General features: G+C 32.0%; 3 protein-coding genes across 5 annotated transcripts; 2 read left to right on the top strand and 1 right to left on the bottom strand.

Moving 5' to 3' along the window:
• The first annotated feature begins 37 nt into the window (after positions 1-37).
• On the top strand, positions 38-15,862 carry LOC106667089 (serine/threonine-protein phosphatase 4 regulatory subunit 4-like). Of its 2 annotated transcripts, XM_014394786.2 has the most exons (20): positions 38-159; positions 312-391; positions 8,602-8,707; positions 8,775-8,919; positions 8,993-9,066; positions 9,139-9,245; positions 9,301-9,530; positions 9,607-9,729; positions 9,792-9,904; positions 9,973-10,170; positions 10,244-10,408; positions 13,062-13,241; positions 13,310-13,415; positions 13,479-13,604; positions 13,673-13,869; positions 13,967-14,054; positions 14,127-14,240; positions 14,310-14,403; positions 14,868-15,254; positions 15,405-15,862. In XM_014394786.2, exons 1-20 carry the CDS (start codon positions 109-111, stop codon positions 15,430-15,432), a joined length of 2,712 nt encoding a protein of 903 aa, XP_014250272.1. In that variant the 5' UTR covers positions 38-108; the 3' UTR covers positions 15,433-15,862. The 2 variants fall into 2 exon arrangements, with proteins under 2 accessions (XP_014250272.1, XP_014250273.1); XM_014394787.2 differs by lacking the exons at positions 38-159; positions 312-391 and adding an exon at positions 2,756-2,959.
• An 870-nt stretch (positions 15,863-16,732) lies between these two features.
• Positions 16,733-18,662, bottom strand: LOC106667117. 2 transcript variants are annotated; one of them, XM_024225335.1, is made up of 3 exons: positions 18,362-18,662; positions 17,543-18,191; positions 16,733-17,410 (listed from the first exon to the last, which is right to left on the bottom strand). In XM_024225335.1, the coding sequence occupies exons 2-3, from the start codon at positions 18,171-18,173 to the stop codon at positions 16,779-16,781; spliced, it is 1,263 nt and encodes a 420-aa protein (XP_024081103.1). In that variant the 5' UTR covers positions 18,174-18,191; positions 18,362-18,662; the 3' UTR covers positions 16,733-16,778. The 2 variants fall into 2 exon arrangements, with proteins under 2 accessions (XP_024081103.1, XP_014250314.1); XM_014394828.2 differs by having other exon boundaries at positions 16,733-18,191.
• On the top strand, positions 18,624-24,365 carry LOC106667118 (39S ribosomal protein L4, mitochondrial). Its single transcript, XM_014394829.1, has 6 exons — positions 18,624-18,838; positions 23,204-23,421; positions 23,475-23,699; positions 23,838-23,947; positions 24,020-24,093; positions 24,150-24,365. Exons 1-6 carry the CDS (start codon positions 18,754-18,756, stop codon positions 24,290-24,292), a joined length of 855 nt encoding a protein of 284 aa, XP_014250315.1. The 5' UTR covers positions 18,624-18,753; the 3' UTR covers positions 24,293-24,365.
• The last annotated feature ends 2,307 nt before the right edge of the window (positions 24,366-26,672 follow it).

Genomic DNA, 26,672 nt, shown 5'->3' with positions numbered 1-26,672 from the left:
CTCCCAGGCTACTAATATGAAAAATAAATCATATGTTTTGACTTTGTCTTGTATTTATTTGGGTGTTATCTTTCAATTATATTCAATAATAGCAAGCCCAAAACTACGATGGAGGGTAATTTTAACATGGACAAGGTGTCATCCAATCGGGAGCTAAAGGTATGTTGATACAATAATCGTGTAAGATCACTCCCTTAATTTTTGGTGCTTCTGATAGTAAAAACTTTGTCACACACTAAAAAATAAATAAAGCCAATTTATATATTGGGTAAAGAGAAATTTATTTATTTGTATTCATATTTGCTTTCTAGAGCTCGGAGCAATTGAAGAAGCACTCTGTAGATTCTGTCTTAGAAGGAAAGGTTATTGATAGGGCCTTACACATTTTTGCGTAAGTAAAAATTATACAATCTTCAATATTATGGCAAATGAAATAAAATGAATAACCTTAATCAAACTTTTTTAACCAATTTGGAAATTGACTCCAAACTAATTCGGTACAATTTTTGGTATATATTTTTTTTTTCTTTTCAATTTTTATTAGAATCAACAACTGTCTAATTCAATCCAACAAATATTCTGCCTTGGCAGAAAAATAATTATCAAAATTAATAGTATAGTGAGTAATAATTAATTTTTTCTTCCTTATTTTGTTTAAAAATAATGAAACAGTTGATGACACTAAAACCTGAGTCGATTGTATTATATGTCTATTATAGATTTCTTAATTTTATAAACAATTCTGATTATGAAAAGTGTTATGAAAAAATCCTGGAATTTTAGTAACAGGAAAAATTAGTTATAAATAAGAACTTTTGAGCAGTTTGCATGTAAGTGCTGAAATTTCAAATTTTACATAGATTTTTGTAGCATTTTTTATTTCATCTTTTCATCACACTTTTCAAAAATAGCGTTGTTGGTAGTTTAAAATTGGTCATGTCTTAATAATTTTTATTTGTCCCCCAGGTAACAGTGTGGCGCAATTGAAGACTGGCAATTAAATAGATATTTGCAAACTTGCTGGATATATATAGTTGTTTTTATAAATAAAGCTTATTTCTTAAAATGCTACTAAATTTCTAGTGTAAAATTTGAATTTTATGCAAGTTCTGAACTTTACGTGTGTACGATTTTTAAAGCCAAATAGACAAGTTCCTTTATTTATTATGAAAATAGTTTTAAAATCTATTAAGATCCACTATCTGGGGCATAAAAAAAGCAATAAACTCTAATTAAATTGAAGATGATTAGAAAGAGGTCAACTGATATACTAGACTATAACACCAGCTTTCATGCCATCATGATGATGACATAATATACGTTGAAAACTTGGCATAACTATAGTCTAGAGCCTTTGATCCTCTGCAACTTAATTAGTAATTGTAATGGTGGTGGGGGGGCATTGAAATATAATTATGATAATTCTTTCCTTCACTGTGACCAATTGTGCTCTATTGTGGAGGATTCTCGGTATTCTCCTTTTAAACTATAGCCGTACTTGGAAAGTGTGCTATATATTTCCTACTTTCTCTCAGTATCATCTGGTGTACCCCAAGGCTCAATTTTTGGACCTTTACGCTTTTCCGGGTAACTAAATGATCTTCCATTTGTTCTTAATTTCTATAAATTTCATCTATGCTGAAGACACTCAGCTTTACATCCAATGTCCTACAAGCAGCATTCCCGAAACTATCTCTCTGCTCAACCGTGATGTTTATTCTCTCAAACGGTCAAGTGATAACAGCATTCCTTATTAATTTCTAAAACAACCCATTACATATCTCCTCCTCATATCAACAGCTTCCCTATTAATTTTTGTCCTAAAGTTAAAAATCCCAATGTTATTTCTAACTCCAATGGCATAACATATGAATTTTACTATTAAAAAGAACTGCTCAAGCCTCCATTCTCTTCAAAGTTTTAGATTTTTCACTCCACAGAAAACTTTGAGTTCTCCTTGTTAAAGCCTTATTAATTCCTTTATTCTATTACTGTAGTGCTACTTTTTTTTACTTATCTTAAGACTCTCAATCTGCTCATTTTGTCTTCAAATTGCTTATCATTCCTACATTAGAAACTGTTATGATCTTAAACCAACATAAGCTAATAATATATAATAATGTGTGGTGTTTAGTGGCTGTAGATCATGATCTGTAAATAATATATAATAGGTTCAATTAATTATATTTTTTATCTAAAGTCTTGGTTGAGACGAAAAAGTTATCATAAGAGGGATCGTGTAAATGATATTGCTGAATCATTATTCCTATGAAATATGTTATAATTGCAAGTATTTCATGATACCTTGCATTCAGTTAAAATGAAATTAAAATATATACATGTCAGTGTTCTTAAGCCATTGCTTTTGTTATTATTATTTAATTACTCAATTGTTTTCTTTTTGTTATGTGCTATTTTTGACTACTTCTCATGTAGATTCACTCTGTTGCAAGTATAAGTAAATAAATTATTATTTTACGTTATAAAACTAAATTTATTGCTAAAATATGTACATGTAAGGCAGCTTAAAGCCATAGTTGATACTCAATAAAATAAAGTAAATAAATAATAAAATGATACATAGTAGGTTTGAATTTAAACGGATATGATTAAAGGATTTAATCAGAGTTTTTTTTTCTTTGTTTTGTAAAAATTGGCAAAGATGGTTTTTCCATTCCATCATCAGTCCACCAGATTTTGGAGTTGGTGGTGTGAGGTCGGGTCATGGGCTGTGATTCACCATCCTACCGTTATTTAGTAACCTTCATGTTAAGAGGAAAAATGTCCTAATCTTAAATCCTGCAAGATAAACAATTTTCCTTTTTTTCTTTTTAACGAGAGTTTGCCGATTTTTGGGGCTTTAGGCCAGTTTCTTTCTGATAATTATGCCGGATAGTTATAAAAAGTCAACTGTCGATAACTATTGTTAAAATGGTCTTGAGCCTCTCCTTTATCAACGGTATGTAGGACAATAATATTATTTATACCTGAAAAACTCCAGATTTTAAAAATGTCTTGAACATAATTTCTCACCTTTTGTAAAACTTTATGAAAATAACATGACCAGGAAAGCAAGCATGCTATTTTTAGGGACTCACAGAAAGCCTCATAAAACAGTGATATTTTTTCTTTTTAACATTAACTATGCCTCATCACTAATAACCTGATTGCTAAAAGTACAAAAATGATCAAAAACGTTTGGTCTGTATGCTAGATCAGCATGACGATGAAATGCCGTTTGGTGGAACGCTGTCATTTACAAGAATAAGAACTGGCTGTCTGGAATTCTTTCATAAAAAATATTTGTTTAATTACATTTAGCATTAATTACATTAAGATTAAATTTAAATTAAGTCTGGTATTTATTAGTTGTCTCATTCTCCGTCTTCTGTTTAGGTATTGTTCTAAGTATCTGCCTTGAGAAATCTGTTACTCATTAATGCACAGTGTATGAAAGAAGTGTTATGTTTTCCTCTTTGTTCTCATTCCATAAAGAATGTAATGGGTTTTTTACTTTTTAATTAAATTCAAACAGATAAATTTTTAACAAGTTTTTATTTTTAATAAATGATCTCATTTTAACCAACTTTTGTCATGTAGTGTGCAAATTTTCAATGTCGGATCGATTAAAATCAATCGGTTTTTGAGCAAAATATCTAGAGATGGCATTTTGGGCGTCATCCAAATTTTCAAATTTTTTGCCACTTAGAAAATGTTGTCACAATAAGAATAAATTGAAATCAGATGGTCTGATAATTATGCCGGATAGTACTGAAAAATTGACTGTTGATAATGACCGTAAAAAATGGTCTTGAGCCTCTCCTTATCATTGGTATGTAGGACACAATAATATTACTTATACATGAAAGAGTCTAGATTTTAATAATGTTTTGAACATAATTTCTCATGTTTTGTAAAACTTTTTGAAAATAACATGTCCAGAAAAGCAAGCATGCTATTTTTAGGGTCCCACTGAAAGTCTGATATAACAATGATATTTTTTCTTTTTAACATTAACTATGCCTCATTACTATTAGCCTGATTGCTAGAAATTCAGAAATGATCAAAAACATTTGGTCCCCTTGAAGTGCCCTATGGTGGAATGCTGTCATTTATATAAGATAAGAACTAACTGCCTGGAGTTCTTTCATAAAAAATATAATTACATTAAGCATTAATTAATGTAATTAAAATTAAGTGATGGTTACTAGTTGTCTCATTCTCGTCTTCTATCTTCATATAGTTGTAAGTGTCTAATTTGAGAAATCTGTAGCTCTGTGTCATTAATGCACAGTGTAGGCAGGAAGTGTTATTATGTCTTCCTCTTTGTTCTCATTCCGGATTTGCCCTCCAATTTATTTTATGGGGGCGGGGACCGCAATGTAATTTTGTTTTTCCTTTTACATTAAATTCAAGCAGATAAATTTTTAACAATTTTTTATTTTTAATCAATGATCACCTTTGTTTTAACCAATCATTTTCAATACCGGATCGATAAAAATCAATTAGTTTTTGAGCAAAATATCAAGAAATGGCATTTTGGACATCATCCAAATTTTCAAATTTCTTGCCACTTAGAAAATTGTAATAAATAGAAATCAGATGGCGCAGTATCGTGCGAGTATGGAGGGTGAGGCAATACCTAGCTATACTGTGTGGCAATTCATTCATAAAGAGCCACTGCCTTATGCGTTTTGGATTATCATAGGTAACCCATTTTTCATCTCCAGTGATCAAGCGATCAAAAAACACTTCTGCACTTGTGAATAAGTTGCATATGACAGACTGATTAGCTTTGTTTTCTTTACAACTTCTCTTCTGCTTACTTTACCAATCTCGCTGCAAATGTTCTTGGATGGTCGACCAAGGTTGGCTAAGATTGTTTGACAGTTCCTCAATTGTCTGACATGGATTTACTTCCACTTCTGCCCTTAACATGTTATTGTCTAAAGTAGTTGTCTTCCTGATCAATATGAGTCGAAAAGATCCAAATACCGGATTTAAACTTAGAAAACCACCTTTGGCATTTACGATTGTCTAATGCTCGTGGATAAAAATTGCAAATGTTTTTTGTAGCAACTGTTGTTTGACTACCCTAGTGAAACACAAAAAGCCACACAATGCCAGATATGTACCTCTTCTGGTATTTGGCTGGCCATAACACCAGAAATTGTAAAATACGAGTAAACAAGTCATTCTAACTTTAAAATGGGTTTCATGACTTTGAAGTACACAATGAGCTGATAAATGACAAACGAACATTGACATGGGCAGAAATGACATTTCTTCTTTTTAAAAAGATAGTTCCTACCAGTAAGCCCCCCCCCCCCAGTATAAGCTCAAAGGGTTCTTGCATTGTTGAGGTTGTTTGGATAGATTCGAGTTGGAAATCATATGCATACATGGTAACAATGGTATCGGGATGTATATACAAGTCAGCAGTATAAATGGTTAAAGTGTGGGACCAAGAATGCTTCCTTGAGGCATGCCAGCTCATATTGGTGTAATATCCAACTATTACATGTCACACCTCTATATAAAGCAGTTTTTTTTCTTCACCATCAACCATCAGCCCTTGCATTAATCACACATAATTTTAATTATTTACAAATTCCTCAACTTTTTTTTTTTAAGTAAATACTTGCAATAGTTATAATTTTTATTTTTGGGAACTGGATATTTTTAAAGAAAAATATAAGATATAGTTAAATAAAAAATTAAACTGAGTAAAACAGTTTTACCAAAAATTTTGATGTGGAAAATAAACAATGGAGAAAATATTCAATTCCATTTGGAGTATTTCCACCAATTGCGTTGATCACCGGTTGCATCAATGTGGCATTAATTTTATGAGGGTTTGAATGTAGTGCTGTGGAATATTTTCATACTCCTTCAACTGTGCCATTCTTGATTCTCTGACATCACCAGGCGGATTTTTCCTCTCGTTGACAACTTGTCCCAAAAGTGTTTGATAAGTTTTTAAATTGTAGGTAATTTAATTTGTTCAAGGTTGATTTAACGAGGGTTCATAACAGCAGAGGTCATAGAAACCATAAAAATTGTATGTATGTTGGGTTCAAATTCGAACCCAGGACTTTTACCTTACAGTGATGAGCCCCGTGTCAATGTTTTAACTGTTGCGGCCACTGACGCCCCAACTAGGGTTTTAGTCGGGACTACATGCTAGCTACTCAAAACATTAAATTGAAGCCTGTTCAAAGTCCTAGCTGTGTGGGGCCTTGCTTTGTCATGCTTAAAAATAAATTTGATTGTGGTAGTTCTGTCTGAAGAGCGAGATGTCCAAGCTTTCTCTGCCTCGCCTACAAATTCATTACTATCCATCCTAAAGTACCCAGATACATACTATCAGTTTTCTGAGATGCCCAACTCTGCATATGTTACCAACCAAGAATCTGGATTGCCGGTAACAGGCTCTGGGAGTTGGTACAAACGAGGTAGGCAGAAGCTCCATCATCTCGAAATGACTGCACCCCAAGTGTGTGCCATTTCACAAAACGTTCTGCCATGCATATACTGTAGTGCCAAGGGAGCGGGGTACTCTCTAAAGAACGAGATTTAATGGCTTTTCTAAACTGTGTTTGTATGCCAATATAATTTTGTCTAATTTTTCTTTTTATAATTCATAATTTAAAGCAGTGTTCAGTTGCCTTGTGTATGATTTTTCAGCTATTTGGTAAAAATGTATGTACTTATAATGTTCAGTGCTCAAACAGTTGTGCTGGAATTAATTCTCTTTTATTTAGTTGGGATGGTTAAGATCCACTTACTATCCACAATGACCTTAATATTCCCTTCGTCGGAGAATTTCCATTTCTGCTTCTTCAAGTTTTACTCTAATCTTTCAACCCATCCTAACCCTCCTGTTCAGCCCTCTCCACTACTTCCCATCCTAAGAACCGTCCAACACACAACAATGCAATTTAACAATTTATAATGTGTATAATTCATGTACAGGATATAAATTTAAAAAAATTGCATGCCTACATTATTCTAAATATTAAAAAAAAATTGTACACGAATTTACATACATTATACATATTCGTCATCACTTAACACAATGTTTGTAAACCCAGGCATGGGTTGAGGAAGGTGAAAACGGGGAATAAGGGAAAAGTTGTTTTTCTGACCCACATCCCCTTCTTACGAATTCAACCGCATTATAAGTTTATTGTTCTCTTTAAAAGTGTCAGCTTTTTCCAAACTGAATGGAATTCCTTACTACAATTACTTTTCTCCAATTTAAAATTGTAAACAGAATTACTATGGTAAGATCTATATTAAACAAAGACTTATAACTCGTTAGGTTTGAAAGTTTTTGTTCTTAATATTGAGTTTGCATTATTGTTTTTATTTGTCATTAGTGGAGTTGTAATATTTTAAGTATGTTTAAAGAAATATTTACAAATCTAGTTAATGGTAATGGGAGTCGAACAACGTGTCAGGATGCTGAGTCATGTGGTGGAATTTGCAATGATGTAAAGCACTGAAGTGTCATAAGTAATTTGTATTTGAAATGCTCAACAAATGTAAGCTTTTTCTAATATTGTTATAATTTATCTACATTTTCACATTGACATCTAAGAAAATTTGGGACATGCTATTTTTAGGATCTTCCTTTGGTAAAAATCCATGTTTTCCAAAAAATTGTTTCCCTTTATCAAAAACTTGCCTAATTTTTATTGTTTACCTCTTGGCTCAATCAAAAGGATCATTAAAAATTATAGTTATAATGATTAACAATGAAGAAGAAAAAATTATACAATTACACAAAATGCCCAGTCATGTATGTCAACATGTCAAGATGATGTGTCATGTGGAATTTGCCATGATGTCATGCACTGAAATGTCAAGTAATTTCAGTCTAAAATATCATCATACACACAATTTCCACTAAGTATTTGTATACATAATTAATATAAAAAGCAACAAATAATAAAAAGAGTAAAGTAATTCCTGTCGTAATGTCCAACCCATTGTGTCGTGGACATGGGGTCAAATCACTTTACAATACTTCTTTCATACTCCATTAAAAAGTTATGGGCTGTGCCGGGATTCGAACCCAGGTCCATTAGCATGGCAAATACGAATCAAACACCTTGACCATTCAGTCACTGCAGTCCTGAAATAACAACTATGATTAACTTAGGTCAAACCTTTGGTGTGCAAATTTTTTGCTAATTCCAAGTTTATATTATATGCTTTATCAATGCACATTTGTAGTTAAGTTGGGCTATTTGAAGTATACTCAGAGGGACTTGGCATGTAAAGTTTATTTATGTGCTAAATGAACACAAGATGTACCGTATGATGTAATTTGCCATGAAATCAAGCACTAGAATGTCATCATAACCATTGTCAATATGTTGAGTTTGTCTTATCAAAAGTCAACATTTCATTCTCAAATGAACTGATGATGTTGTAATTGAATGACTAAACTTCTTGCCCAAGAGTTTGTTTTAATTGTTCAAATTCTAGGTTATATAGCACAGTAATGAAAATCACATATTTAACAATAATACTCTTAATATAGACTTTTAACAGCTTGGTGGATAGTTTCTGAGCAACGTTTTCTTGTTAAAGTGTTGGGGAAGAAGTTCAGAGACTAAGCATTGTACAATCCATTCCTGAGTTATTGGTCGAAGATCAAGTAGGATGTATGCAATCAATAGTGCCAAAAATGCAGCAGGTGAGTTTAACTGTGTCTTATGATACATTTATCTTATAAACTTCTGGTTAATTTTTTCTCTCTCCAGTCTTTGGTAGGTGGAAGTACCGAGTACCAGGTAGTTGCAAGCCGAACTGTCCTTACTATACTGAAGGACCGTCTCATTCCGATGGACAGTTTTGTAAACACATTTTTGCCAACTATCCTAAGTTCAATGGACAACAGAGATTTGAGTTAGTACTTTTTTGTTTGTAACTATTTTGATAATTTTTTTACTTATTTATATAAAAATTTTCCTCGATACAGTTGTCGTAAACGCATGGACAGAAACATTATTAGAAGCTATCAAACTGTTACCACTTGATGTCCTTCGACGTCAGGTAAGTTTAATGCTTTCTAAGCTTTTTAAACTAAGCATTTTCTGAATTAATTCTTAGTTGAATTTATTTTAGATTGGCCCCGTAGCAGTGTCCAGATCTCAGATGGGCCGATCTGTAAACGTCCGCATTTCTAGTTGCCATCTATTGGGAGAAATGGCACTGAGATACGACGTATCAAAGTATGTGTTCGCATTTTGTGTGGATTAAAATTTCTATGACAATGTGGTGTTGCAGCTTGAAGAAAGAACTACTTCCGACGATAATATCGCTTTGTCAAGACGTTGATGGTGATGTCAGAGCTACAATATGTCGCCAGCTTCAGAAAGTCCTCCCTCAACTGAGACACGAACCAAACAAAACAACAGTTCTTAGTTCTCTAATTGAACTCGCAGCGGATGAACTTCTGAAGGTGCGAGAATCGGCATTTATCACTGTCACTGAAGTCTTAAATGTAGTTGGTATCGGTATGTATCATTTTCAATAATTATGTACAAAATTTGCAAGTAAAACTCATACAATAGAATAATTGTGTTTTTTCAGACGTTGTTAAATCTACTATGGTTCCTCTTATTAAGCAGCTGGTAAATTATGGCTTTAAAATAGACGATAATCTTATTCCTGCTATTTCAGAATATTTTGGAAAAATGTGTCTTGGAATTGACAGTATGTTGGTTGGAAACATAAGAATTCATTTAATTAATTAATTACCACAAGATTGTTTTCAGAGGCCTTAGGTCAGGATAAGGAGTTGTTCGTTAAATATTTCGTAGTTTTGGGAGCAATAGGCATGTCTCACAGTAAGAAGGTTGAAAGATCTCCACTCGATGGTCTTGTGCAGGTATGAAAAATGTCGTTCGCTTTATTCTTATCCAAACTAATATTAAAAAAAGAAAATAATAATTTCAGCTCAACCTCTCAAGCCTAACACCTGAGAAATTTGTCATATGCAGGAAGAACTGTGCCATGAACTTGCCAGCAATGTGCAAATTTGCATATGATGAGAACAGTTCTACCTTTGTGGAAATGATTCATGTAATCTTGTCTGATCTGACAACTGATCCTTATTATATGGTCAGGAAAACGATCGCCCAGGGGATGGGTGAAGTATGTACGACTTCTAATTCATATATTGAAAAAAAAACTATTTGTTTATTTATTTACTTTTTTTTGTGCATAGATTTGTATAAATCTTGGTAAATACAACTATTTACTCAAGCATGATTTCCTACAGTTGATGTATGATGAAGGTGATGAAGTCCTTGAAGCTTTTGTACCTAACATCAACATCATTATAGATAATTTTATTAAAACTGGAGTGTACAAAACTGAGGCGACTACAAAAGTAAGTAATCAATGTTCTTAATTTTTCTTTTTTTTCTTAAATACCATTGGTGTATGTAAGAAATAATAGAATAATGTTTATTAGACCAATTAAAAGGTTAATTTATCGCTATTCTAATAAAACAAGGTATGTTACCACTCTCGAACTAGTTTTTCTTCATAATTTAATCTTTTGAGTCGTAAGCTTACATTACCTTTTAGATACCACTATTTTTATTTAATTATTATAATTATAATTTTTTATGACAGTATTTCAATTACTAGGTTATATGAACTTTTTTTTTTAAATATGTTCAGTTTGAATCCAGTAGTCCCGAATTCTCGGGACCTTAACCTTACAGTGATGAGTTGTTAATGCCTTAACCGTTGTGGCCACCGATGCTCCGAGCTAAAACTACTATTTTTATTTTTATTGAATCTGAGGGGCCGGATTTCTATGTATTCACTTTTTTTTCTGAGCTTCATATACTTTTTGAAACTTATAAGTTATGTGTGGTGATTAGTGACCGTTAATCGATAATTATTCAGAAATCGTGAGATGCGGTCTGGTGTGATTTAGGTTTCAGAAAAACANAAACAATGTTTGTAAATCCCAGGCCCTGAAGATGATCTAAATAAAGATCAAAATGTTGGCACAATAAAGAAAATGTTTTTCTGAAACCTACATCACACCCGGCCGCATCTCACGATTTCTGAATAATTACTTATAAGTTATTTAGAAGCAAATAAACCTTTTGCAAGAAGTGAATCGCTAACTCACCCCGCCTCATACCATTCTATTCTGCAAATAAATTGTATTTTATTTTATATATTTGTAAATATTTGGAGAATTTTATATATCATTCATATTTTGCCATAATGTACATATTGTTTTCTATATTTAATAAAATCAACAACAAAAATATTGAAAATTTTTAAAAATTAGCAAAAATGTAAGGTTTTAGCTAATTAAAAATTTCAAGATGTAAATTTAACACTAAAAATTTGAGCCCCCCCCCTTGTGGCAGAAACAAATGTACATCTTTCTGTTAGGAATTAAATTTTCCTGGAGGCTCACAACTCATTGCCGTACAGTTGTAAGTTGCCGGACAGTTTAAACAGTTGTTNAAAATGTAAGGTTTTAGCTAATTAAAAATTTCAAGATGTAAACTTAACACTAAAAATTTGAGCACCCCCCCCCCCTTGTGGCAGAAACAAATTTTTCCATATTATTATTTAAATTGTACATATATAAAACATAGTAAAAATAATGAAAAAGCGAAAATAGATCAAATGTAAAATTAAACTATTTTATGCATTATTAATGTTGAAGTGGTTTTTGTTTCAATGCAGTCTGGCATTCTTTGTGAAAATGATTTTCCAAAGTAGCCAGTGCTCAGAACGCATTGACAAAACACTGACCACAGAGCATAACAAACTATAGAAAATTCAAAGAAACTATAGGCTGTAAGGAAGTAAACAACATATGAACATTTAGAGGAATATAACAAAGAAGTGCAAAAAGATGGGAAATGGCTCGTTTCGATTTATATAAAAATAAATATACAAAAAATATTTCAGTTTATCGAGTGTACCAAAGTACACAGAATTTTTTCAGAGACCGGCTAAGGAGTTTGTATTATCATCAAAGTCGAATTATCAAATTCTAAATTAAGAAGAGTCAACTGAATTTTTATATAAAATGCCAAAAGTTAAATCAAAGATCGATGTCATTTTACTTTTGAAAATTTAAAAATTCACGATTATTTGGAGATCGTGAGATGTGGTCTGATGTGATGTAGGTTTAGAAAAACATTTTCTTCATCATGCCAATGTTTCGATCTTTATTTATTAAATTCACTAGGTTTCGTGGTCCGCTTGATCAATTAATATCTTTCAATTAATGTTCAAAGTATGTGTTTGATGAGTAGAAATACTTCGATTAAACCTAAAATTTCTATATGGTGTACATCATTGTATAAATTCATTTTCACATCTTACATTTATTTGTATAATCTAAACAATGTTTGTAAATCTGAGGCCCTGAAAATAATCTAATAATAAAGATTGAAATGGCATGATAAAGAAAATGTTTTTCTAAACCTACATCACATTAGATCGCATATCACGATCTCTAAATAATCATTAACTAATACTCACTAAATACTACACATTAAAAATTCAAATAATTTTGAAGATTAAAGTTTAAAATTTTTATTTGTTCTATTTTCCACAATCCTTAAATACATATGCTTAAAAAAAATCCGCACGTGTTTTGTTGTTCATTTCAAACTGTATGAATTTTTATCATTACATTAATTACAGTGTACTTATTATAATGTAAACCAAATTAAACAAACCAGAAATTCACGATTTTTAATAAAAATATTTAATTATGATGGTTTGAAAGAAAATTGAACGAAACATCTGAAAATAATTTAATGATATATTAAAATTTAACTAGCAATTTATTACCTGGGTTTGCACTTAATAACACATTACAATTATTGGATGCCAGTTTGGTCTTCATGCAGGATACCAGCACTGAATATGTTGAGAAATAGACCTATGATCTTTTTATTTTATTTTTTTCCATTTTTGATAGTGTTTTGATGTTGCATCATTCCAAAATGTTCTATTTAAAACATTCATTATGATTTATGTAATGTCTTCAGGAAACTATAATGGATCTCTCGAAAGCCCTGTTAAAGTGCGAAGGGCTTATTTCATCATGGCACAACTGGAGGCTGTACTCTTCATTCATGGATCAAATTACAATGCTTCACAAAATAAACTCACCAGACAGTCTGTTCAACAACTTTGTGACATTATTGTTCAAAAGACTCCACGGAACTGTAAATTGTTTTATTTATAATTTTCTTTCTTTATTGACTTTCCGTAATAAATTACATTCTTATTACAGAGGGTTGTTCCTATTAGACTCGCGGTTATGAGACTACTTCTAACTTATCTGCGATATTTTCCAAAGGCTCAACAGAAAACCGAAATCAGAAATCGAATTCTTAACGGTTGGTATCACAGAAAATATATTTATGGTCTGTTATACTATTTTAGAAATGATTGCATTTCAGAATTTTGTCAAAGTAACAGTTTTTACAACAGAATGTTCTACATCAGATCATGTTACATTATTTTTGACCTTTTCTCCATGGCTTACTTTAAGGAGCATTTCTTTTTTCGTACTTTGCAATTAGTCGGTCAGTTTTTACTTTACAAGTGTTTTTACCTTAAATAGTTTTTTTCCTTATCGTAATTTTATTTCAAGATGATCCTGTTCCCAATATACGCTGGGCGATGCTCATGATGCTCCCGAGGTTAAAGCAGATGGTGAAGCAGCCTACAGAAAAAAAGATGGCAACGCTTGTGGATAGTGCTTTCTCAAAACTTTCTGAAGACAAGGATAAAGAGATTCAGGGTCAGATTGGAAAAGTTAAAATACAAATGGATACTGTAGATATGAAAGTAAGTCAAGAAAACAATTTGTTTTATACCCAAACCAGTTATTTTTTTGTTCTAAAGTTAGTTAATTGAATACATTTTTATATGCTTTATTATCTAGATATTCCCAAATGATGGGAAAAAATTTGAAGAAGAAAAAAAGTTGCTGTCGAATGAATTGCGCAATGACAAAACTCCACAGTTTGGAGGTATTAAAGCACAATAGCATTAAAGTACAATTCTTAAAATTTACACTGCTTACTATTGCATGTTTTTGTCAGCACAAGCTACACGAGCAGTAGAAACCAAATCAGGGCAAGGGCAAGCACAACCTACTGCGGCTCCTGGTGCAGCTCGTGCACCAGCAGGAACACCTTCAAAAGGCCAACCAAATTGTGAGTTGTACCTTTTTATTTTCATATATCAAGGGTTTTTTAAATACATTAATGTTTTATATTTTGTAGCTTCACCAAGAAAAGGTGCTGCTAATAGCCAGTCTCAGTCTCCATCCTCTAGCAGATCTCCGTCTGTCACTAGTTATAGTTCAACTGGGCGAAGGTAGAACAAAAGAAAATAAATTAACAAAAAAAACCTGTTTTGTTTTATTTGTAATTTTGTCTTAATTTAACTGCAGATTTCATAGCCAACCAATCATGTGTAATAAAATTCATATCGTATTTTATCAAATTCTTAAGATATGCAAGTGGTGTGAATATAATGATCAGAATGATTAGAGATGATCAAGCATAATATTTTAAAATTTGGCCTAATTATAAAAATATTCAGTTTATTTAAAAGTTTTTATTTAGATTTCTTTAAAATACGATTAAATAGTGTAAAAGTAAAATATCACTGCTGACAATATCTAAGATTATTTAAAATTCCAGCATGGAAGATTTTAAAATTGATTGGCTTAAACTTTCTGAATAGTTAATTGTGTAAGAACACATCAAATCTGGGCATTGAAGCTGGTTAGGGCGATGAGATTTATATTAGCACCATTGGCTTGTTTTGCATTTCAGAGAGGCACCTGTATCACTCGACAGCATGGAATTTCTAATCGATGCCGGGGTCAAGATCATCCCGAAACCAAAAACTGCCACTGTCAACATGGGCCAGCATACACCTATTAAAAAACCATCGAGAAGTATCCCTGTGCTACGAGTGCCTAAGAACATTGAAAACAGGAACAGCATTAACAACAACACAAAGTCTGTAGACAAGAGGCACAGTCTTGAAGTCGTCGACCTCAACAAGAATATCCAGAAAGGAAACTGGAATCAAACAACCGAAGGGGGCAGAGTTGTTCGAAAACAGTCACAACTACCGAGACCCCTTTCTTGCATAAATTTCCCGACAAAGATTTCGAGTGTCAGTCCTGGCCCGATTAACAAATTTACAACAAACAGGTAAATTCATTTTACTTATATCACATTTTTTTCTGGAAAATACATAAATAATTTCGACTTTTTTAATATAAACAAATTAGTTTTTTGAACTTTTTAAAGCATTGCTGAAGAACAAGCATTCATTCCATTTGTTTAATTCTTTATTTCCAGGCCACACAATGTAAACAAACAGCTCTGATGATGTTTGCTTCAGAAATATGGATTTATTGAAAAATTAGTATACAAACAGCAGAGAGAAAGAGAGCCTGAAAAAATTCAGTATTATGTACCTGTACAAAACACTTAAACCAAAGGCATGTTAATAATTGTACATCGAAGGGTAATGTGCAATTGTTATTAAAATTAATCAAAATATTAACTATTCATTACTATTCATTCGTTAGGAAGAGTTGAGACTAATATGTTTTATTAACAAGTTATGTTTTGTAAAATTAATAGTTGACAATTAGTTGTGTAAGTGTTTACAAGTTACAATGTTTAAAGGATTAAGTGCTGTCGATTGTAATATTACAATTTGTTGTATGCATTTATTTTTGTACAAATTAAAGTATATATAGGTTGTTATAACATAACTTGCATAGATTCAATAAAATATTTATTTCTGAAAATATTTTGTTTTAAACATATTCCTGTTTAAACATATTCTTAGTCAAATAAGAAATAAAAACAGCATATTTCAAAACAGCCCAATAATAAAACGTAAAATGACTGACTTAAACTTTTGTCATGTTAATTTGTTTGTTGATTAATTAACAACAATTTATTTATTGGTACTAACTTTAATAAATTTGTTTGTATTTTATTGTTTAGAAATATGTTCTTTTTTACAATATTCATTTGATATAATTATAAAAATCAGTTTCATCATCTGACAGATTTTTATAAATTAACTCACACAACAAATATTATAGTTTAAAAATTGTTGACTGAAGTAATGTTTGAAATCCCATTATAATTTCAAACAAATTACAACAATATTTTTATTATGAATCATGAATTATCATCTAAACAAATGTCACCAACAGCTGTAATGTATTAAAATATTTTGATTTTTTTTTTCAAAAAGTTTACTTTAATATCATACAATAATCATAAAATTTAAACTAGAACTAAAATGAACTAATAAACTAAAATGAATTCAAATTTTAACAACAATTTAACATATCTTATAACAATTAAAATATAACGATAATTAAAATTTAACAAAACTCAACAGTCATTTATTAAAATTTGATCAAATTCAACAATCATTTATGAAAATTTAACAACTCAACAATCATTTATTAAAATTTGATCTAATTCAACAATTATTTATTAAAATTTGACAAAACTCAACAATCATTTTTTAAAATTTCATAAAATTCAACAACTATCTATTAGAAATTGATAAAACTCAATGATTATTTATTAAAATTTGACAAAACTCAACAGTCATTTATTAAAATTTGACAAAAATTCAACCATCATTAATTAAAATTTGACAAAACTATAATTAATTAAATTTTGGCAAAAATTCGACTATCATTAATTAAAATTTGACAAAAAATTAACAATCTCTATACATTCAATATCACAGCCTGCCTTAAATTTTACAACAACTGCTTTTGTTTTAGACTTATTGATAAACAATTTTAAAGAGGTATCACGAACAGTATGCATTTTTTTAGCAACCAATGCACCAAAGTCCCAAAGCTCAAAGTATGAGTAAAATGGTTGGTAGCCGGTGCTTTGAATGACACCTCGTACGACAGCAAAGCGAGACCATAAGAAAGAAAAGCTGATAAAGCCATAGCTCACTCTCAAGCAGCTGACTTGATTATTGTTTTCATCGTACACCCTCACCTCGCCTAAGTCATTACGACAGACAGTGTAGAAAAACTCTCCCGAGCTGGTAAAGTTCATTATTTGACCCTGATACGGAAGGCATTTAACAAAAGTGCCATTGAAGCTATCCCATAATTCTAAAACATCGATATCCGGGTCTATAAAAATTATGTACTTATGTTTACAATGAATATCTTTATATTTAGAATAAGGCAAGGTAAATTTTGTTTTTAGCGTTGAAAGATCAATGCATATCAGCAAAGGATTGCTACCGTTTCTTTTAATGTAAGCCTTTGTCCAAAACAGACCGCATAATTCCGAATCTTCAAAACCTAAAAGAGAAGTTGAGCAATCTTTATCAAAATTATATATAAAAATAGATTGTTCTTGTTTATCCTTTACTGAAGAAGCTATGAAATAATTTTCATTGCAGTAACTTGCAACTGAACGAATTTTATGCTTACCTATCAAAGAAACCCACTCAGAAATATGATCAAATTGAATGTTAAGGTTGATAATGAATCTTGTACTGAGTCTGTACATAGAATCTGAGCCTTTTTTAAAAACATGAAATATGGCCTCTTGAAGGATAATAAGAGTGTGATGATTCAATTGGAAAAAACTAACGACCACTTCATCTATCAATCCACCTGATATCTTTTGATAAAGAACAGGCTGTTCACCATTTATATTCCAAATATACATTACATAATCTAAGTGTTTTTCTTTACTGTACAATATAATTAAGTCCTCATCGTTGAAAGACAGATTGATAAAGGATAAATCGAGAACCCCCGTTTCTCGGTCTATGGAGTCTTTCATGGGCCATTTCCTCCAGTTCCGACAGAGTTGGCAATTTACTAAAAACAATCGCCGCCACTTGCAAAACTCCGCTGAAATACTTTTTGGCAAATGCTTACGGGACCAGTCTTTGGAACAGTCCACGCCAAAAACTTGACAAGTGACCCTTTTCCATATTTTGTCTATGTTCAGTGCTTCGCTCCAATGCTTGCATACCAACGAACAATTGATGATGTCCCGAGGAGGCAGATAAAGAGCGACTTCTTGTATCAGCTCTGGGGGCAAACTGTCCATCCTCGGTTACTGTAGCCACTAAAAAGAATTAAACTTTTTTTTAAACAAACCAAAAAAATATCCAACTACGTTTAAGTTAAAAAAAAAACGTTTTAACAAGTAATTTATTTATATATTATGTGATTTATGCATATTATTTTAATTTCTATAGTATTATAATAATTAAAACATAATAAAGAATAAAGTACCTTCATTGTTTGTAGTCTGTTACTGATAAAGAAATTGCGATATGTGACCGAGAAAAATTAAATCTCGACATATGAGATGGTATATATCGATAAACTTTCATATATTATTATATTACGCAATTAAATTGGATAAAAATAAATTTTCGACTGAGAAAACTTGATTACTTGATGCAACTGCAACTGCGCAAAATGAATATAATAATAATAATGAAAAACCATCTCATAAATTTATTGTGAGAAGGTAATTTTAAATTTTGTTTCTATTTGTATGCCCACACTCCGACACTCCTGCCTACAAAAGTGTAACCTTACAATTTTTGTTGGTTTTGTTTGGGTTTATTTTAACTTTTAAGTTCCATGTTCTTTAAAAATTAGACGGAACGTGTAAAAACATGACATCTAGAATTTTAACGAGAGGAAACTCGTTTTTGCTGACGTTGAGCAGATTTTCTTCTGATTTAAGCACCGCTTTGAAAGGTATTATTTGTTTAATTATTTATTTTAAAAAGTTACATTAGAGTTAAGTTCTGTTTTATAAGTTAAGTTCTTAGAGATCACATGAATCGCATGTCTGACAGCTAAAATGGAAGAAATACTCGGTTTAAACCCTCTTTGCCAAATTAAAACGTGGTTTGTAAAAAGAATAATAAACGAGGAAGAATTTTTGAGGATTAAAACATAAATAGAATGGCAAATAATACGCTCATAGCACCTAGGGTCAACATGAGCAAAATATCTGAACAAAACTTTCGTGCCCACCTACAAACAGTAAAAACTCTGAATACCCACTGGTTTCTTCTAGATGTGGATCCAATGAACAAAACTTTTATAAGTTTGCCTTTGAGGCAGTTTAGGCAAACTTATAAAAAAGTTTTGTTTATTGGACCACATACTTGTTCCATATCTATAATAACTGCTCGTTTGTAACTACATCCCTACCGATTACTTGCTGGTGTGTTCAAAATATAATCTCCAAATTTCTCATTATGGGCCATTGAATGTATAAGTAAAAAAACATTATTTGTGTAAATTTTAACATATTATTTAAAGGCTTTTGAATATTAGAAAATATAATTTGAATAAGCTAATTGAAAGGTAAAAAGTTCCAAACACCTAGACACACTTTTATATTTCAAAGTTTACTCTCTACAGCCTGATTTTTACTTTGTGCAATATTATCTTACAGCAATTACGTTTTGCACAGTACAATATTATAGTAATATGGAAACCACGGTCCACTTGGGAAACCTGAATATTCATTACATCATCTCCCGGTATAAGGAGGTCAGTAATGCTAAAGCCAGACCACATTTAGGCCAGCCAGAAAAATTAAACACCATCCAAAAGTGTGCCGTTCTCAAACAAGTGACCTGAAATTGCAGGTATTTTGTATCAGGATTATATCATTCCAGTTAAAACAAGGCATAATCCCAGAAAGAAACCCTTTATAAGCAAGAAGAACAGGGTAAAGCGCCTCCAGTTTCCTAATGAGCATTGAAGTAAGCATTTTGGGAAACTATTTTCACCTCTGAGAGCAAATTTAATTTCTCAGGGTCTGATGGAAAAAAAAAATTGTGGCGTAAGCCAGGGTAACACTTGAAAGTTAAGAATATGATACTGACATTTAGGTATGTGGGTGGTGGTGGTTGTTGGGGCTGCATGAGCTATAGGGGATGGGATTAGGGACCAATACATCTACGTCGTTCTAAAACAGAATTTAAAGGAAATCACTGTTAAATTTGGTATAGAAAGGACGTTCCGTTTCCAGCCAAACAACAGCCACAAACATCGCTTGGAAAACTCAAGAATGGCTATGCAGTTTAGCTAGGCAGCTGCAGTTCGATTCCATCCCAAGTGTACAATTTAAACCCTAATCATAGTGGAAGGCCGCAAAAAAAGAAGATTAAAAATTTAAAAAATATTTAAAACAAGAGATTTTAGATAAGTGAACATCCCCGGACATGACAAAAACTAGTTCAGTAAACTTTCAATGTAAGACCATTTATTAGCAGTAATAGAAAGTAGGGCTGAGATAAAATTTATATAAGTGTCAGTAAATAAACAAATGTAAAATATTTTGTTGTTAAAATTTATAGTTACAAAATGGTGTTACATTGTGGTGTTAATTAATTTAGCCCATTATTATTTTAATTCAAAAGGTTTGCTTCTATTTCACTGATGTTTTTCGAAAACTTTTTTGTACTGAGCTTACGTTTTTGTATTAAAAAAGAGTGGGAATGAAGGAAAACTTTCCTTTTGTCAAAGAAAGTAGTGTGTATGTATACAAATAGATTTGGCACGCAAGAATTACAGTACAGTATTTTTCAAATGGAAGTTTACACTGTTGAGGGAAATGTTCATTCAATTTAAATCAAGGATTTAAAATATAAAATAAAGATATATTTATCAACCAACATCAGCTCAAGTTTGGCTTTGAATTGCAAAATCAAACTAAATTTGTTCATACAAAACCATATTGCTTTTACTATGTATACTCATGCGAATGAATGAACTCTGTTTAGGCAAGACTGTTTGATCGGTTAACACTCAGTTCTACAGTTTCAAAGGCCCAATATAATCTCTAAACCAGAGGACGAGAATAATGCTTCTCATGGTTGTCTTTAACCAGGGGGAGCTCAGAGTCTCTGGTGGTATACACCATGGTTCTATATCCCACAATAGTATTGGTTCAGTGATCTTGGGCATTAACTCAGTAGACTCCCTGTGGTATGCTCCATTTTTTCATTATAAGATACCGCCATAAGAGAAGGACTCAAATTTATAGAAAGTAAGGCTCCAATGCAAGCATTTGTCATTTCAGACAGTCTCAGTGTCTTAATGGCACTGCAGAGTTCTAACTTTCTCCATGACCCAATCATCCTAGATGTAAAACTACTTCACTACATATACATATCCTTTGATCATGATACAATTATATATCTCATGTGGGTAAAAGCTCATGACATAATCCATCACATTAATGAGGTTGGTTGGTTAGCAAAACGAAGCACTTTTAGGACAGAAAAAGTAATAACCTCACTGGACTTTTGTGCCCTTAATTGAGCCCTCTTGAAAAAAAGTTGCAAATTGAGTACACCTTTCCAAACAAAACAAAGGTAAAAAAAACCAACATTCAACCTTGTATTCAAACTACATCATGGTTTATTAGAATTCATAGCCCATAAGGTTCTATCATGCTTATTCTGTTTTGTGGGTAGGAAAGAATTTTTGAACACTCTTTAAAAAAAGATTCCCCCTCCCGATACTTTCGGCATGACAATTTTATTTTATATAACTAACAATGACATGGACATAAAACTAATAAAACTTAATCTGAACAACATTTACATGTAAATATTTATTTTTATCCTCATTCTCCCTAAAATGCCTGAAAACAAAAACTCCTCTGGACGCCTGTGCTAGGTTGGGTGCCGGTGGTGGTGGAGGGACCAGAACCATTTCCCAGGTCTAAGAGGGCTGGCCGGTGAGCAAAGCAAAAAAAAAAACTTACAGGATATGATACAAAACACCTCCCTCCACTGGGTATTAGCACACGTGGAAATTAAGTCATATTAATAAGTACCTTGCAAGCTGACACAACCCAAACCTTTGTCTATGATAGAAGATATTAAAGAAATTTTTAGAATAGAAGATAATGTGAGAATTCAAGCATCAAATTATCTTACAACACATTTTTTGTGTGTGTATCTTGCGTGTGATTAATTTTGCTTCTGGTCTGAAGGGTACAAATGCGACACCTGCCCTTACAAGTTGTCAGTTATTTTGTTACCAAGATAATAAATAGATATGATATAAAAAGATTGAAGGTAAAAAATTGTTTGAATGGTGGTTTCACTTTCAGACTATATTTTATAACATTAAAATGTTTGTAAGAATTTGCTGAGGTCAACATAGGCTTCAGACGTAAAGCAAAGAAGTGAATTGTTTTAGTTTTTTTTTCTCTATGTACATATACTTCTGATCATCGTCACACTCTGATGAATTATTAACACATTGTCATTCTCAACAAACTTAATAATATGTTCGAGTACTAATACTATATGTATCAATAATAACTGGCGAAAGATTTATTCATTATGAAGGGAGACCAGAGTCATTTTCTTAGCGTGAGTGGGTATTGTTAGTGAGTCTGTAAATATTGAAGATTTTTAACAAACCACTTGTGGAATGGTAGGAACGAGCAACAAGACACTCCTCTGGTTGGTAGGAAACAAAATTAAAAGAGACATAGTGAATGAGATAGAGATAAAGTTGAAACAAAGAAAAATGCGAGAAACTTATATGCGTGAGGTGCCGGCAATGAGCCTAGTAGTTAGCTGGTCGAAAAATAAAAATAGAATAAATAATAATATGAATGCTGTTCAATTTTCTAATAAATACATCTGTGGTGTATTTAACATGTATAAAGTGGACAGTTGAAAATGATGGTTTTACTCACTCCATACACTCTGCATGGAAACATATTTGCAGATACTAATGCTGAGCATTAACTGCTCAAAATTTGGAACAATCAAAACAAGTTTGTGAGGTGCTTTTTAACTATTGAATGATACTCTTATCCATTTAATTTATGTATGAAGTGGCTCTCATATTGAACTTCAATTTGGGAAAAAAACTGTCAGAGTGAAAATTGATTTAGGCAATGAATAAGTACAAGAAAAGGAAATATTTATTCATTGGCATTTAATCTAATTATTTTTACTTTTCATAATTCTTTTGTTTAGTACAAGGCAATGGTCAAACTAAACAATCAAAACTGACTATTTTTTTAATGTTGTACAAAATGTATTAATTAATTTAAGGCAATTTTTTTTATTTCAGAGTCGACTGATCTTGTCCACGTAAACCAGTTACCTCCAAGGCACTTGCCGTTTCTCAACCGTTATGAGCCTCCAAGACAAGCGTGGGTCGAAAACCTAGATACGATAGAAGAAGTGAAAAAGTCAATTATTGACCTACACCCGGATGTGTTCGGCGTAATGCCAAGAATAGACGTGATACAGGAAAATGTCAAATGGCAAAGAAATTATAAGCGTGTTGTAAGTTTTTTCTGTTCATTCCATGTCCTGTTGTTGAATCATTTTGTGTTTAGAGTATTGCAAATACAAAAATCCGTAATGAAGTACGAGGCGGTGGTAGGAAGCCTTGGCCTCAGAAAGGCCTCGGTCGGGCGAGACACGGAAGCATTCGTTCACCCCTCTTTAAAGGAGGAGGGATTATTCATGGACCGAGATCCCCGACATCTTATTTCTCCATGCTGCCTTTCTTTAAAAGAATTCTAGGTCTTACTTCTACACTATCCATTAAACTTGCACAGGTAAATTAAAGTCAATTTTAAACAAGCAGAAAACTTTTAGTAAAAAATACACCCATTAGTTTAAATTTACTAATGTTCATTGTATATCCAGCTTTATTATATTTGTGCAAATAATTTAACCATTTTTGTTTACATAAGGATGACTTGCATGTTGTTGAAAATATTGAATTGCCGACCGATGATCCACAGTATTTAGAAGATCTTGTCAGAACTAGGAATTGGGGTGTTTCTGTTCTTTTTGTAGACGAGTGAGTTCAAAAATAATTGTTAATTAATAATCAATAATTAATTAGTTAATCAATGTATTTATTTTGCTTTAGGAATGATCACATGCCTAAAAATATTACAGCAGCAACAGATAAAATAAAACACATGAATATCATGCCTGTTTATGGTGAGTTGTAAAAAGCTCCAGCCTAGATTGCCTCAACTGAACGACATTTATTTCAGGTTTAAATGTTTATAGCATGCTTAAGCATGAAACTCTTGTGTTAACCCTTGATGCCGTCAACAGAATTGAGGAGAGAATATTATATCAACTAAACAGGCCAGATTACAACGAGAAAAATAAAAAATTCCGTTCAGGCCAGTAATGAAGAATATCACTTGTATATATTATTTGTAGATTCTTTTTAGTGGTTGTTACAATAAAATATAAACATACAATTTGTATTATTGTGGTCCTTAAATAAAAGTAAGTTGATTGGGGATAAATTTTTCATGTGAATCAAGACATTTCTTGTTGAGTGATTGGTGATTACCTGTAGTTTGGACGTTTCTGATGATCCTGGACTTCAAATTTTTGCTGTTTTGATATGTCAATCACGTTTCAGCATTTCAACTTTTTCAGTAATAATCTACTGTTTCAGCTTAATCCAATATGGCCTAAATAACATTTAATTACAGTAAAAATTAGAAAATTTATAACATGAATGAGCTTCTAGGAAAATATTCTGATAATTCCAAATGTGTACTTGTGTAAGGCGGTAAGTTTATTAAGGCACAAAAATGCATTCAGGTTCACTAGACAATCCACAAACATAGAATCCATGCTTTGGCTAATTGAAAATTTTACTGAGTATATAACCAAGTGGTGTTTTTCAAATTGGTACATATTGTTATGTTATTTCATCACAAGAAAAAAATAGTAAATATGTAATATTCAAAAATTTAAAGTTTATTGTTTTATTGATTATATATTGTTCTTTATCTAATATTGTTTTTAAATATTTTTGATTTGATTTTCACGTTTATCACTATTATTATTAACTAATTATATAGCATTTATATAAGCTCAAATCTTTGTCTGTGTACAGAGTTGAGCCTATCACTTCTTCCAGCTTTTGTAATTTATAAAATTACCGGTAGGCCTCAAGAATTATCCCTTGGCAGTCCAGGGTCAGATATAAGTATTATCTGTCCAGCAACCGAGGTTGGGCTCCAGGGGCTATTAACATTTACTTCATTATCAGCCCCTAACATAATCAGTTCCTAAAAACAAACTCATTCACACTACACTCATTCTTAAATACATTATTTTTTTATTTATATACCATTCATTCAGAATGGAGGATTACTTGATACTCCATCACCCTTTTCACTTATTATATAACTGAGTTTATGGGGTACTCAATATTCTACTATCGACCCTCTCATACTAGACATTCATGTTAATAAATACATTCACTCTCAAGACACTAGGTTATACAACAATATCAACACTACATATCATTTTAATTAATTATACTTTTAATCTAAGGTCTTGGTTGAGATGAAAAAGTAAGTGCCATGAGCGGGATTCGAACCCATGACCTTTGGCTAACACACCATTGTTCTAACCACTTGCGTTATTGTGACTTCGATTTACTTGGACACCAATTCCTCATCTCTGTTCATAGCCAAAGGTCGAGGTTCAAATCCTGCTGTTGACACTTTCTATTTTATCTCAACCAAGATCTCAGATTAAAAGTATAATTAATCAAAATAATTAATACGGTCAATTATGACAACTGAATACATATATGAACTAAATAATATCATAAAACAACCATTCCTCCAAGAATCAGAACAGGGGACTCAAATAGTGCTGCCATGTTTCTACACACTCTCTATAAGGAGCCAAAATATTACAACCTTCAATTAGGTGGGACACATCAAGCCGGTACTTGGACTTTGGTCCAAATGTAAGTGTCCATGTGTCAACCTCGCATGGCCTATCATTAATCATGAGATGACTTCTACTACGGGTCAGATCCTCATGATTTTTTATTAGATTTTTAGTATCAGACGGCTGGATTTGCCAAAGTGATTAAGTCTGGAGGTTGGGCATCTCAGTCTTATCTGCCTCATCCGTTTTTTTGTTACACTCCAGACTTATTGTCTGGGCAACCTGACAACAACTGTCATTTTGCCGGGACGCTCCAGTTTTTGGTGTTTCTCCAACTATTATTATTAAAAAATTTAACTTCCCGATGTTTATTTTTTAAAATTTAGAATGATAAAATATTCGGTATGTAGTACACAATTCCATCATCCACCATCTTCATGAGAATCAAACAATTAATCCATGTTGAATGTCGTTATATTGCTAATATCAAGAAATCTATCAATACTGCTGACAGTAAAGAGAAAAAGGACAATGATCATTGGTTTTATTTATTTAAGAGGTCTAATTAAGTTTAAATAGATACATAAATATTCATTCATTCATCTGGCCCACTGGAACATGTTTTGTTCAGATCAGAATTATGCTAATAGATAAAATATTTTGGTTAGAATTAAAGTTTGGCTCTAAACGGGTATTCATGTCCATAAGTTTTCTCTAGTATGTAGGAGGGTAGAAAACTCTCTGGTACTATTTGACTGTAGTGCAAGTTTTGTCTGGGAATGAATTTAGGCTATGTAGGCAGCTTTTGTCTTGTTTTTTCTGAGGTATGTAGAATCAGGAGGATCGAGGAGGAACTCTTAAGAATT

Source organism: Cimex lectularius, unplaced genomic scaffold (assembly GCF_000648675.2).
Source record: "Cimex lectularius strain Harlan isolate CLEC.00 unplaced genomic scaffold, Clec_2.1 scaffold97, whole genome shotgun sequence".
NCBI lineage: Eukaryota > Metazoa > Arthropoda > Insecta > Hemiptera > Cimicidae > Cimex > Cimex lectularius.
This window is presented reverse-complemented; position numbering and strand designations above follow the sequence as displayed.